Here is a 15,792-nt window from a genome sequence, read left to right on the forward strand (position 1 = left end):
CACATGAATGTTTACTTTTGTTGTGTGTTTTTTGTTTTTTTTTAATGAGAGCTGACACATTATCTCCATTGAACTTTTTCTTGTGTCCGCGAAGCGTCGTCGCCTAGACGACCTTTGCGATTCTAGCGTGCGTTACAATCACTGCAGGTGATACTACCCCTCCGCTTTAACTAGTTCATACATTTTTTCTTTCCGAAAATGGCCACGGTTGCGGAAGTCATTAGAAATAAATAAAATAAATGGCATATCGTTTCCTTCCCGATGACAGAATATTCACTCGAACATCAACTGAATAACGGAAATGTATTTTTATAAAAATAAAAGCCAATCATTGCAAAGTAGTTAAATTCTTCTCATCTATAAATTCCTCAGTTCTCATCTATTCTAATGCAACGGATCACGATTATAGCAATCGTAGGCGTTGTATGTTACCCAAATGTATTACTTAATGAGCAATTACGGTTGAAATAATAAAAATAACCAGTCACCTGCTCGCATTAACCAACCCCGCAATTGCATGTCGTTTTTCATGTGGATTTATAATGAACGGTCCCGTTGAGATTTTAACTGCAAACGACAATGACAAACGCCTTAGTGGTTTTATTAATTATTCAACTGTATCGCAATAATGAGAACACACACTCCCAATATCCGAATAAAACGTCAGAATTCCTCTGGGATTTTAGAATAATTAGGAGATACATACCTAATATCAAAGTATGGTCTGACCTAACCATTCGTCTACTGTATCTCACGTGTTCACGTACTCAGCAGGTAAGTTCTATACTCTATATGACTCGAGTCATATCAAACTATGACTAAGTGCATTTCTGAAAATTTGTATAAGTTTATTATAATTAAGGTTCTGCTTGATGAATGTTTCGAAACTTAAAGATAAACGCCTCATTTGTGATATTGTGTTTTTGTGAAAATACAGAGATATAGATGTTGTGCCAAAGAGAAAAGAAATATCATAACCTATCTTCCACCAAACAAAGATATAATTTAGTGAAAATTGCGAAAAAGTATAGCATAACCTGAAAACGCACCATCACATTTGTCTTGAGTGTCAGTTAATGAATCAGTTTTGTGTCAGCGATCTATACTTAATCTACGTTTCAAAATGACAAATTGAAATATGTTTGCAAGAAACTGAGAATAGTTGTACCAGTTATTGAATAGTATTCGCAATGTGTCACAGTCACATCGCCGCGGCGTGTTCTAATTGGTAAGAAAGTGAGTTACACTGTGTGTGTGAACGGAATACTTGAAGCGAGATATCATGACTGGGTTCCTATAGCCATAACAAATATTTACAGATCGATTCAGGTAATTATTTTTGTCGTACTTACATTTACGACGACTGTTTTCAACCATGATGAAAATCAATTACAGCGACTTCCATCGTCCCAAGTTTGAAACGCGACTAATGTATGTACTTAGACCCGTGTTGCTTCCATAATGTTGACAATAAACATGAAGAATTTCAGTGTAATTGTCATTATTTACTTCACAATTTGGTTAAAATCTAATATCATTAGATGTAATTACGGTCGATATTTACATCATATTTACACTTATTAACGTCGGTGTAATTAATGACAAATAAATGAACATTTAAATTTACGAACAATAGTCAGTCAATATGGACTGTCTGATATTTTAAACAATATTCTGGCAAATCTTCTAGTTTACTGCCAAATTCAAATAAAACGCATTCTTGTATGCCTTGCATATAGTTTTATAAAGCCATGTCTTTGGTGCATTACAATCAGCCATGTAGGACCAGAACTTGAATGCATATGTAAATGCAGTACATGGTATGTGTAAAGTTTGATTGCAATAAAACAGCATTCTATTGAACAAAGTGGCCACCAGTCGGCCATTGCAAATGCTATCTGAAAAACAAAATTGCATTGGATCAACGTCTTATGATGTTCAATGTATGTACCAAACTTTAATGAAATATGTCCGCTAGTCGGCCATCTTGCGCTGGATCATGTGCTTGTATATGACATGATGTAAATGTAATGATGCTTGTATTGAGTTTGAACGGGATTGTATGTCATAACGGACAGTATGTCATGTGTAACGGTTGGTGTGTTACATGAAACGTGTCCATGTCGTCGTATGGAGCAGATAGTATGTCAAATATATCATATATGTCACATTACCGGATGAGTAAATGATGACATTCCATATGTCATAGTTGCATGTATTTGTCATATGTAACGGATATGTCATATCCGCATGTGATTGATGACATATAAATGATGGCATATAACGTATATGCCATGTGTAATAACTGTCGTGATAGTCAGTCAGTCAGTGCCCTTATATTGAATTCCAAATCCAAAATGCTTAAAGGCTAGAATTTTTTATTTATGGGTAGGCGTTTTTCAAAATGTGTTAACAAATTAATGTTTTTACATGAAACTAATTAAAACATTTAATCATTCAAAACATGCAGCTGTTATTTAAAATAGGTTACAAATGGAGTTGGCAGCAGACGGAATATTTTCTTCGTGACTCGATTAAAAAACGATAATTCGTTGATACTAGTATTCAGACACACACAAGTTCACGTTACAGTATATGTACATAAGTCTAGTACTTGATCTAGTCTCTTATGAACATAATTGAGACAGCGCGTTTTTATAAAGGGTAACATGATAAATACTGGAAACGGTATGGTACTGTGGGCAGTTTGGGAACTTGTTGCAAGCCTCGTGACGCCTAAAAGAAAGTGACACACGTCACACGGAACATCATTCGATCTTATTTGATGTTTAGCGTAGATGTTCACCCCTCTATTTGTATTGACTTTGCCCTAACTAAAAACACACTAAAACTAATATGAGTAAAACTGTGGATTTTTCACAGGTGTCCGTTGCTGTTATTGTCATCACGTTGAAACCTAATTTGCATCCAGGCATTGTAAACAGTACTTTCTCGCAACATGGAATTAATATGACTAGGAATAATTCACTTCACCGGCATAACATGCAAAAATAATCAAAACAGCGTAATTTAACCTAAAATTACCAACATTTTAAAAATCACTACTACATAACTCGTATCTCTATCGCTGTTACTGGGACCACTCAGGGATGATATTACCCCCTTGATGTCGGGGACACTAAGGAATAATAATAGGGGATAATCTCTTTTTTGGGAGACTCAGGGATAGTATTGTCGTGAAAGCATAAAGTCGTACACATCTCTACACACACGACATGTTTGATGTATATCATGGTATATATAATGCATACCCATGAGATATATTGATAGTCGGTGTGCCAACCACTTTGCATTCACACTATTATGAACCGGGAGTACTAATGACAGTAATGCATTTTTAAGTAAAAAAAGTATTTTAAATATTAATTATGTATGTTTTATATTCATAGTCATATGATGACTATTTTAGCAATTTATCCTCTGATTGGCTAAAATACGCCCATGCAACGAAATTGATAACAAGCAGAACATCAATACACGAAGGTCGCTGACTTTAATTTAAGACCGGAAGTGATGTTTGTTAATATCGAATAAACAAGTGCGATGGAGATGGAGATGTGTAACGCATTTTACTTGGATGCAGCCAACGATTGGTGTATCTTAAAATGGTCATTAGGAAATACATTTCACAGGTCTCCAAACTTAGCCTGACCAATTTAGTGTAAAACCTGAAAGCTAGTTCCCGGCTAGAGAATTTCCCAATTCTTTTCCAGAATAATTTGTTTTGCTCACTCGCCACATCTTTTGAGAGTTCTGGTCCCCTGCCACATTTCTGTGCTAATTTCCTCCCTGATGGCGGAGTATTTCTGCAAATTGTTTTCCTTCTGCCCAGAAAATTTGTATATAATTATATTATTTCGAATACAGAAACACACACTACACAATTTCGTCTGACAAAATGGTCACCGTAAACCGAGTGTCCAAAAAAATATAGAAAGATACGCCAACCTCAAGTTTTACGACGCCCTCCCCTCAAACAGCCTCAAGCTTTACAAATGTCTCAATTTGAAAGCCCCCCCCCCCCGCTCTTCTTCGCACAACAGTTCTGATGGCTGCACCTGCCTAATTATTATTATTATTAATCCTTTATTTCAGGCCAAAAAAGTCCCATATTAAATACATAACAAACACGAACACTAATAAATACAACGTCTAAGATTAGTCCAAAATTTGGATAAGAAAAAACTGTCAAAGTTGACACAAGTACGAATTAAAGCATTATCGCTCGTAAGTAGACGCTGACTGAAGTTATATAATGCCTTGCGCTGAAGAGACTCAAAGTTGAAAATATTTCTACTCACGCAATTACCACTGGCGCTGCTAGCCCGTTTAAGGCTAAAGATCAATCTTATAGCGTTATTATAAGCCACTCGCACAGTATTCACAATTTGTGTACGATAATCACACCAAACATTCAGACAATATATACTGTATAAATACGTTCTAAATAACAAATACTTAACGTACTCTGAACTTTTTATAAATTTTCGTAAAATAAAATTTGCCCTAGCATAAATACACCGCAATTGTCGCTTCATATCAGCTTCATCCTTGCCATCCGATGACACCATATAGCCCAGGTACTTTTTCACTGAGACGAAAACCAGAGGTTCACCATACAAGTACAATGATTGGCTAAAACGTGTCCATCATGTCTGATGTCAATTTGATTCTGTATTGTAGAGAAAGCTTTAAGATGAGCCAGTTAATGAAGCATGGAACAGAACTGGTATTTCTGATCACAGTTGTCGCGTTACTTGTGAGGACTTCAGCAACGGAGACAGCTGGACATTCTTTATTTGCCGATTCGACAGGTACGTATCAACGCTGTACAACCAACACATGTAACTAACCGGATGTGAAAATCTGACTGACAAACTTAAGTCAGAACTTCTTTTGTTTTATCTAAAATAAATTTGTGTTTTTCAATCTTTTAGCGTAAGGCCACACCGACTAAATTGTATGGATGACATCCACGCGCGCATTAGTTTTCGCTTTTTCTCCAAAAAAAAAAAAAAAAAAAAAATCTCCGACGAGTCTCTACAGATCGGTTTTCTGTCCGGAACTTGCCGACTCATATTGTCGCAAAGCGCCGGCTTGTCGTAAAACTCTTTTTGGACTATCTAAAAACGTGCCAATTTTGTCGTAAATGATCTTCTGCACATGCGTATTGCGTTGCCGGGAATACGTGAGCATAACAGTTCAGAGGAAAAACTGAGGGATTGTTGTAGACTGGTACGCAATTGACGTCATCCAGGGAGATGTGTAGTTTACAAGCTATACGAGAGATTGGTTAAAGCTAACCCCTACTGTGTAGAGAGGAGCAAGCAAGGACATTTCTGTATCATTGCAATGTTTTGTTAGTTATTGTCATAAAGTAGTGATATGTGCATTCCGCCTTGACTTGTACTGAAAATGATGTCCATGTTGTACCTTGAATGCAGTGTTTTTGACTGAAGGTACTTCATCATGACTACATGTACTAGAGCTTGTCTGAAATGGTTATACCTGTGACAGTAATACAGTACGAGATGTGTATATCAACATGTGCCTCCTACAAATAAAGACTTCTTGTTGTTTTTTGATACATTGTGTTCTGTGGTCCAATTCGTAATAGCAGCTCCGTAGTCCTGTGGTTTTAGCAGGATTTTTTTTTTTTGGCAGGATATTTTTTTCGCCCTCTCGCATTAGTTCTGGGGTCTCCAGAGGATGTCATCCATAAAATTAAATCAGTGTGGCCTAACCGGAAAATTTCGCCAGATCGCTGAAGGCTAAAAACGTTAAAAACCTACAAATATTATTTACCAGTCTAGTAAAAGTTAATTGTTCAAATTACTAAATGGGTGTTTAGATGACGACTACTCTTCAACTGAGTCATCCAAAAGTTTAAAGGGCGGAGGTCGTCGCGCAGTTCGCTATGTACGTCGTCGTGAGTCAGATATGGAACAAGACGTGGTGCGACGACCGCCGCCCTTAAACGTTACACTCCAGTGGCGGATCTAGGGGGGATTCTTGGGGTCCGGGGCCCCCCTCCCCGTTGAAAAATGTATTCAATTTGTTTTTGTATAATATAAACAAAATCATTAACCCCCCCCCCCCCATAAAAAATCCTGTATCCTCCCCTGCACTCACTATGAAATTATGAAGTATCGTCTTGTATTGCGTCACGGTTACGTGTTACAACACAAATTACAAATTAAACATTTCCGCAGAACATCTTGTTTTAATGTTATCAGTAGCGTTTATCGAATTAGATCTAGTACATTAAATTAGACGAACATTTTTTACTTATCTCACCTCAAGTATCTAATATACAAGAAACCTCAGTCGATGAAAACTACAGGAGATGCAACCGTAGCGACGATTTATATATATATAGTTTGTATTTGGAGATTGATACAATAATGAATTCCTTTATTATATTACATGTGTTTTCAGATTCGGAAAAGGACAATACAAGGCAACCACGAAGAACAGTGCCGGACACTCTAATGATGTAAGAATAGATTAATTTTAATAGTATTGAGTCATTTATTTTTGTCGGTAAAGCAAATTTAACTGATTTATCATATTTACCATGACATATTGAAAGCCGTGAATGTCGTATATAACAGTTTACATTAGTGTGAAGCCCATTTAACAAGTTCTGATGTCTATTGAATCGTTATGTTCTTCACCTTATGTAAATTCACCATAACATGGTATTATACCTCATTACCATGACAGCCAATCAGATTAGTGCATTCATCCGGGAACTTTCGTCCGGGATTTACTCCAATCACTTTTCAGGGGAACGCCCTACGCGGCCGCGGCAATCTTTGTAAAATGACTTGTTTGTCATGCATGCCTTCACTAAATGACTATCTATTATTTGTTGCGATTTATCTTGATTTTAGTCAAACTTGCCGCGAGTTTGCTTGCGTACTCTGGCTGCACACTTCGAGATATTTGATCCGCGCTTGCGCAATTCGTCTCTAAAGCATTGGTAATTCGTGGATTTTACCTTCGTATATACGACACCGTGAATGCGCATAATTCACTATCATAACATGGTGGATGGATCACAATACAGTTAATGGGCAGTTTAATTGGCATCATAACAATAATCAAGCTAATACAAACCGTGATTTCCATATGCACGGTGTATGTGACCGAGTTTTGTGTTTTATATAAATTTACTCCTTCTTTAAGTATTTATGGGGAACATAAATGGTGTGCAAAATGTTCTCATTTTCTGGATACGTGTGTGGAAGAATCCCTCCCCCTCAATTTCAATTGGCCAACCCTTAATCCGTTTCGTTTTCAGAGAAAATATTTCTCATTTCTCATTATTTATTTAATTTGGTGGGCGTAATTTTGATTGCAAAATATTACTCACATTTCAATCTCCATTCGTGTAGAATTCGCAAGAGTTATGCAAAGCATCCGTTGGTGGGTAAAATAACGGGCAGTGAAGAAAGACATTCCGGTAAGGCATACAAAATAATGTTTTAAATTTATAAGGTCCTTCAGTAACTGGCTTTATAATTTGCACAACTAGAAATGAACTTGGTTAAAATTTCATGGTGAAAAAGACATTTGATATAATTTTCAAGCCATGTTGTCCATCTAATGATGCGGGAAACATACATTTTTTAATTACTTCTCTTCATAGCTGCTCAACTTTTGCAAGACGCATGCGCTTCTGTGACGTCAAAAGTACGTTGATTTGTGTAAACAATATCGTGCATCACGACAGTTCTCTGACTACAAAATGACGGAGATCGGTGTAAGCAATCTCGTTCAGACGAAGATTATTGTTCTTAATTTATTAAAAACAGCACTTCGTAATGACAAACAACTACAAATCAAAACAATATGAACGGTCGCGACGGCGTCCTATACACCCATTGCCCGGGGGACACTTGCAAAAAATACTGACAGGGGTGTGTAGCTGGTTGTTTGAAACCCCTACCCCTTATCAGACAGAAATAAACTCAAATTGCCTACCTTTTTTCAGACAAACTGTGGTTATTCGACACCCCTTTCCAGACAGTAAGCATAAATGGTACCAAGGGAAAAACAGGTGGATTCCCGGGGATGGACTTTAACGATCGAAATGAAGTTAAAGAAAGAAAAAATCAGCTTCATTCTCCTGATTGTGGGATCATTCAAGCTCTAGAGACAGTCTTTGGACCCCTTTTCAGACAGAAAAATAATGAAAAAAGGATACCTCTTTTCAGACAGACAGCGTAAAATAACATACCCCTTTTCAGACAGAAGTGGTGAATTTGGGACATTTTTTGGCGGCACATATACATATAGCACTTCAGTGTGAGATCCCCCCAAACCCATTGACGTCACAGGGGCGATAGAGGGCGCTACTTACAGTAATGGTGTATTGTAGAATTTACTTTGAAGGTAGTCGAACATGAATTGGAAAACATTCGTTGTTTGACATGCGCCCGTATTTTCCAACAACTATGTTTATTTTACGATTTAATACCAACAGTGCATTGCTGTTCATCTGTGATGAATTATTTATTCATTTTGCATGATCGCAGTAAATAATTACTATGTCCGTGCCCGTACCCGGCTCTTACAGGTTTAAACTTTGTTTTTCAAACAGAACGAAGTTACGATGGTGACCATGACAACAACTATTTCAAAAGAATGATTAAAGGTACTTTACTTTGAAATCAAACAAATTAATCACCATGTCGAAACACGAGACCAATTCTCACACAATTTTATCTCATTTTCAGCCCTCCTTGAAGACAATAAACAGACAATACATACAATACCTGATAGTGATATAATGTAAGGATTTATTTTTTATTGATTGTATTGTATAAAACGACTTATTGCCGTCATTAAACACCCAAATGCTGTAATAATAATAAAACTAATCTGTAATATACGAATATGCTACGACTATCCGAACAGGAAAATAATTTGCACGCTATAATAAAATATAGCGTGCCAACCAACCCCGTTAGACCATACACGCACACGTATATGTTCTTAATTAGTTAATCCGTTGAAAAAATCGAAAGTGATTGGCAAGATATGCATCAATAATTACTATGAACATACTAATTTATGACGGAAATATCCGTCAGTTTTCTACAATGACTTACATCAACAAAGCAATTTGCAAAGCATATATCCCATTTAAGTGCCATAACTAGATATATATCCTATCTGATATGACAGTAATGATACACTAGACACCATACGTAGTCTCATGACAATTTGCGTATAATAAACTATTATAGTAAACTCACAATTATAAACAGTTGTGACGTAGCAAGTCTGTTTTCACTACCAAGCCAGTGTTCGTATATCAATAGAAGACGGCATTAACGTTTGACATTCCCTCCATCCCTCGGCAATTCACAGATGATGACTGGACATCAATTATGTGAGAGTTCAATAATCAATAATGATAAATTTATACAGAGTTGACCCTCGAGACAAGGAGAGATATTCATTCCGATTAGGGTGTCAAGTATAACAAAATAATCAGTCGTCGTACTCTCCAGATGTGGCATCGGTACATGGAATGTTGATGCACGAAACATTTATGTTACGCTTAAAGGGCGGTGGTCGTCGCGTCGAGTCCTGTTCGACATAGGACTCATAGCGACGTACACAGCGCGTGTGAAATACATTGTTTGTTTACGTGAAATTCGAAAAGCGCTGCGCTGCGACCACCGCCCTTTACTTTTATAGCAATATTGTTTCGAAAACCAAAACAGCAAAATTGCCAACTAAGTTACTGACTTGTTTGCTATTTGCTAAATTTCCCTAAATTTTGTGAGTTGTAAAGTATAAGTGGTAAAGTGGTATCATTGCGACTTTTATACTGTTTCTGTTGCGATGCATTTTGCGGAAATGACTGACTTCAATAAATTTAATTATAAATTTTACCTGAGTAAGTCACCGTCTGTCTGTTCGTGTATTCGTGCGTCCGATGTAATTTTCCTGAATTGACTTTGTTCAAAATTGTTACACAGACCATGGAAGGTACTACCGTTAGTACCTTCCATGCAAAGACAAGGCGCACTAGTATATATGTGCGTCGATTAGTTGTTTTATTTCGTTGACCCTTAATAGTCTGCTTGCCATTACTGTCCTAAAAAACGTCTTGTGACAGTAATGAATGTCATCGACCGATTTGGTATTGACGTCACTTATTCTGGGTTGTAAGTGTACATCTGTCCTCTGTCCGTTCTATTCCAAATGTTTGGATGGTGGCCATTTTCCTTTTTTTAGTGAAAATTAATTGTGTAAGATTTTGAATGTCAAAGACATTAAATTATTGACACGATTGTGTAATTTATAATTATATTAGATTTTAAAGGAAAACAGTGTCAGTAACCTCAATCTACTGTATTACTTTTTAAAATGCGGCTGTCATTTTTGCGATGGAGGGCGGGCTTCATTGAGTGAAGGAGATACCAGTAACTATTAAAATAAATAGAGGGAGTTTGGCCGTAGAGGGAGTCATGATGCATGAATAATCGTTTGAATAATTGCATAATCACAAGCATTTCCTGGTACACCTCATAATCGAATCACTGTTTATATTTTTGTAGCACTCGGAATAATAACGAACAACAATCTAGGGAGAATCCTGGCGATAAAGACGGTAAATAGCATATCCGATCAATATATGAGTTATTTATACATGCATGTTATCTAAAGATCAACCGATTGTTTTTGTTTTTTCAATAATGCCAGTTCTTGACATAATATTCTTGGAAAATGCCATCCTTCTCTCAACTTTTTACAGTTTGTTTTATTCAATAATCTCAGAAATTATATCGTTACGTGACGTGGTCGAAATCACATCATCACACACTGTTTCGTTATCACACCGCCAGTCTATGTCGCGTAACCGAAATAGGACTTATCACACCTTCACTGTAACGTAGTCAAAATCGCGCCACGGTCTAGTACGTATCTAATTCGAGAGAAATCGCAGCTCCAATGCACTGTGGCGTAATCTAAATGGCGTCATTCTCAACACAGGTTGCTTTGTTTTGTTTTTCAGGCCCTGGAAGCAAATTTTTAAAGAATGACTTCTGGGAGAGACGTGAGAATACATTGCCGAAACACGCAGATGTGTAACGTCTTTCTTCGCTAGTATTTAGATAATTTTTCACTTGAGTAAAATGCGTCAAAAGAACATGCCTCCAGAGGGCGACCCTGATTGATCTCAGGCTGGTCAGATCGTTCCATTATGTAATTTTTTTGTTATAGCAACATCTTAATTTATGTGTTACAATATAAATCGTAACATAAATTGACGCTTATTTTAGTGACTGTTATTTGTGCGTGTCTTTTGATATGAAGTTGGGTATAATCATTTCTGTGTGATCTTGCGCAGTTGTCATTGGATTATTGGTTATATTACTGGCAATGTATGACATGTCGTATCATGTCGTAACTTTCAATTGTTTACAGTGAAATTGTGTACTGAGTACTGTAATACATGTATTTTTGGATAGCATGTTATTTTAGCTGATCTGTAATTTTGCTAATTGTTAGAAAGATATTTTTAATTCATGTATAGTCGAATTTGCTAAAAAAAACATGAAGCTATTTCAACGTTTTCCACAGTAATTTGTATATCGTTTGTTATGAGCGTACCTGCAATTATCAATAGCGCCACCAAGGTATGTTTTCACAACGTGAATTCAATAGAGCCCAATACAATACACCAGGGTTTGCGACATTTTATTACGCTGGCCGGTGGCTTCTGATTGTGTTTATATAATATATTTGGTCTTGATCATTATTGACACTAATATTTTGAGAAAATGAGTCGATGAATAAAGCTCCAATTCGGAGAGAACGTGACAATACTATAATGGTTGGGGCTCTGGTCGTTGCGCCGCGTCCGATATGGGTCCCATGGAGACGTAAACAACGCGTGTAAAATACATTTCACGTAATTTTATCCTGTGCTGCTCGACGTCCAGCGCCTTCTATGAGTCACTGACGTTATTATGGATACCATGACGCGAGTAATTTACACAAGTAAACATAGTCAAGTGGTCACAACTGGCATTTATTAAATACAAAAATAAGTGATTAGATAATATCATCATAAATTGATGAATGATTACATTGATACAGAATTATTCGATAGTGATGGTTTCAGGTTTTATACGTTCTTCTTTGCGTTTATTCACAGTGCGTTCACCCCGGAGTCCTCTGTCTATGCTTTTCACACACTGCTCTTTCCATATCTTCTCAAATTCTAATTGGCATTTCGCAGAACTTTTTTCGCAGCATCTCTTCTTGATGAAGTGTAGGCGTCTTGGTGATAGTGGCTTTCTAGTCAATCCTTTAGTGAAAACGACTCCACGGCAATTTCTGCCAACGCGGTCTTCTGGAGTATACAATTGAAATACCAACTTTTTGGCGAACTGGCCGAGATTGCGGGACTCATTGAAAACGTAGTCCACATCTTCTGTGCTGAGAGGTTTCGCCGTAGATGGCGCTTCAATTTCTGAAGTTGGTACCGAACCAAGACGCGATGCCAAAATTGCAGTAGAAACTTCGTTGTCAATCATTTTAAATAAGTCATTTTGCAAAATGTTAATTTTCTCGTCAATGTATGCCTTAATGTTGGACATCAATGCGGATGTTGAGTTTGCAAAACTCGTTGTTGTCGGCGGCGCCTTATACCAGTCAAATGGACGTTTTCCCGTCGCGTTTGACTGTGCAATGGTAGTGACGAATGTAGCTGAGCTTAGCTGGCGCGGTTGAGCAATTGGCGAACTTTTCACTGGTCGTGAACCCCGTAAAGGTGGTTGATGAAGACGTGGTTGTTGAGGAATTGCCAAGCTTGATTGGGAATATGGCTTCTGTGTTGGCTGCGTTGAATAGGTACTTGGCTTCTGTGTTGGCTGCGTTGAATAGGTACTTGGCTTCTGTGTTGGGTGCGTTGATTGGGTACTTGGCTTCTGTGTTGGCTGCGTTGATTGGGTACTTGACTTCTGTGTTGGCTGCGTTGATTGGATACTTGGCTTCTGTGTTGGCTGCGTTGATTGGATACTTGGTTTCTGTTTTGGCTGCGTTGATTGGGTACTTGGCTTCTGTGTTGGCTGAGTTGATTGGGTACTTGGCTTCTGTTTTGGCTGCGTTGATTGGGTACTTCGCTTCTGTGTTGGCTGCGTTGATTGGATACTTGGCTTCTGTGTTGGCTGCGTTGATTGGATACTTGGCTCCTGTGTTGGCTGCGTTGATTGGGTACTTGGCTTCTGTGTTGGCTGAGTTGATTGGGTACTTGGCTTCTGTTTTAGCTGCCTTGATTGGGTACTTGGCTTCTGTGTTGGCTGGGTTGATTGGGTACTTGGCTTCTGTGTTGGCTGGGTTGATTGGGTACTTGGCTTGTGTGTTAACTGCGTTGATTGGGTACTTGGCTGCGTTGAGTAGACCATCACTGAATTCGATGTGAGTGGTTGGTAGGCAATAGATGAGGCAGATGTTTTGCTTCGTGGCGGATTCTTGCCCGTCAGCAGGTGCCCCTCTTGCGTTTTTGTAGCTATTACGGAACGTGTCAGTTGTGATCTTGGCGGCTCCTATGTAACAATGAATGGTATTACACATATTTTTTTCAAAATGGAATTATTTTGTCCATGTTTATTTCATTTGTGCACGAAATGTGTGATAATGCATATCCCACGATAGTACGTTTTCCTGTTATATTATCATCACAATACTACATTATCACACATTTCGTGCATAAATGAAATTAACATGGACAAAATAGTACCATTTTGAAAAAATAACGTGTTTGTACTTCACTTTCACTCTCTACACTTATATTAATAGCATCCTATTAACCGCAATTGTGTTACAATGATACAACTTAGTACATAAAGGTTTGTAAATATTGTGAGTTAGTTCAAACTGAAATAATACAAAATGTTTGTTGGCTGGTCTAAATACAGTTCTGATATGTGACGTTTCTAATCAATCATTGCATTACATGGGGAATCATGTTTTGTGATGACTGTGGTACAACTGAATATTAAAAGGTTAAACATATGACGCAATCCATTCAGCCCTGTTATGATTATTGTATTTAGGCTATAATGGATTAAAATGGTGATTAAAAAATGTGCCATGTTTTGAATCCAGCGTTCGCCCGACAACATGGCCCGTCGTTCAAAACATTATGTATTATGTGTATTATATGTATTATGTGTATCGGACGATACATTATGAGGGCGTGTATCGGACGATACGATATTACCCGGTCCTATCAAACTGTTAATAGTCAAAATCGTATCAACATACTTACCAGTTGCTTTTGTTTTTTATTCTCATTTGTGGCGAAGTCATTGTCTGCTCTCCTTTTGACCGCATGGCACATTTGTTGTTGTTTTCTTTTCAATAACTGCATATCATCTGAAAATCAATAATAAATATCAATATACCAATACGTAATCACAACTCAACTTTGTAATGTGTTGAAGCGGGGGAGTCGTCACCTGCGCATGCGTCAGATGGCCATAGCGTGTCATTGTTTACAAACAAGCGTCTACCCACAAGCATGTGTGTTTTAGTGTGTGTTGTTATGGTCGATTGGGACTCAATTCCCGCGCGTGCGCAGATGACGACCCTCCCGCTTTAAACTATACCGTCGAATACGTGAATGAATTGTGCGTGAATGAACGACACATGTGAATCGTATGACGCTTTTACCAACATTTCGTTCGATGTCATTGTAAACCAATGATGATAAATAATTGCGTGCAATTGTTATTTGTATTGTTGGGGATTGTCACGGTAACAGTATTTATATTTGTACCGAGAACTTCAGAAGGAACATGTTTTTCTCTGATTTCTCATAAATCGATTACTCTAGAACTTTATACATAATTCCAGCTTTGTTCAAAGGATCGAAATTTCGGAAAGACGCTGCACTAACACAAATAACCTCAACTGCAGTTTCGTGGATATTTTATAGTTCATCTTTGATACGACTAACATGATAAATTATATGGTTGACGATATAACGCGTGTTTATCTAACCATAGATGTATAAACATTATTCGTCGGAGGACTGTGCTCTTTGCTCAACTCAATATGCAATTTTACTAACTCCATTAAACAAGGCAAAATTCTGCGATTCAGTGACGCGATAAACCATTCCTGTGTGAGCACAGTCCCTCAATAGATTGTTCGAGGGATTGTGGTTTGAGCGTTGCGCGCCAGCGCCTACTAACTCTTACACTGGAGCACAGTCCCTCTAGAAGGACTGTGACTGGAGACAGACATTCAATTTACTCACCAGACATCATTAATACTTTGGCAGGAAGTGCAACACGTTTTCCCCAGCGTACCAATGCCTTTCCTCCCTTCTTGATGTCACCATTGACAACCTTTGTTCTTCTGCACACCCATGTCTTACGGTCAATGTCAAAAACGACAAGCACAAACTTCGGCACTGAAAAGAAATAATAACAGTGGAATATTCATTTCTGTTGGCATGGAGATAGTATAGAACAGAGTACTGGACTGGAGTCTGTGGTTAGTGTTGTCTGTCCGGGATATTTTTAGACTTATCCAACGCACGTACAAGACATTCGTGTTGCCACCAGTTAACAACATCACGAAATATGGTTGATTGATATACATAAAACACACATAAAAAGTGAAGGATACTTACTTTTCTCAGACACTGAGATTGTTGTTGTCTCGTTCGTTGTGATTACAAAATGTGACTACAAATACAGGATTAAAATTGTCTTCGCTTTCGATTACTGT

General features: G+C 37.7%; 1 protein-coding gene across 1 annotated transcript; it reads left to right on the forward strand.

The window, feature by feature from the left end:
* The first annotated feature begins 4,686 nt into the window (after positions 1–4,686).
* LOC144355129 (uncharacterized) lies at positions 4,687–11,631 on the forward strand. Its single transcript, XM_078010544.2, has 7 exons — positions 4,687–4,835; positions 6,460–6,517; positions 7,422–7,489; positions 8,630–8,683; positions 8,766–8,820; positions 10,602–10,654; positions 11,060–11,631. Exons 1-7 carry the CDS (start codon positions 4,718–4,720, stop codon positions 11,134–11,136), a joined length of 483 nt encoding a protein of 160 aa, XP_077866670.2. The 5' UTR covers positions 4,687–4,717; the 3' UTR covers positions 11,137–11,631.
* Positions 11,632–15,792: the final 4,161 nt, after the last annotated feature.

The sequence above is a fragment of the Saccoglossus kowalevskii genome, chromosome 14 (genome assembly GCF_978046115.1).
Source record: "Saccoglossus kowalevskii chromosome 14, keSacKowa6.1, whole genome shotgun sequence".
In the NCBI taxonomy this organism is placed as follows: domain Eukaryota; kingdom Metazoa; phylum Hemichordata; class Enteropneusta; family Harrimaniidae; genus Saccoglossus; species Saccoglossus kowalevskii.

Coding starts and splice junctions, on each gene's coding strand:
- LOC144355129 (XM_078010544.2), top strand. CDS start 4,718: ATGAGCCAGTTAATGAAGCATGGAACAGAACTGGTATTTCTGATCACA. Junction 6,518..7,421: donor GTGCCGGACACTCTAATGAT/GTAAGAATAGAT, acceptor CCATTCGTGTAG/AATTCGCAAGAGTTATGCAA. Junction 8,821..10,601: donor ATACCTGATAGTGATATAAT/GTAAGGATTTAT, acceptor ATATTTTTGTAG/CACTCGGAATAATAACGAAC.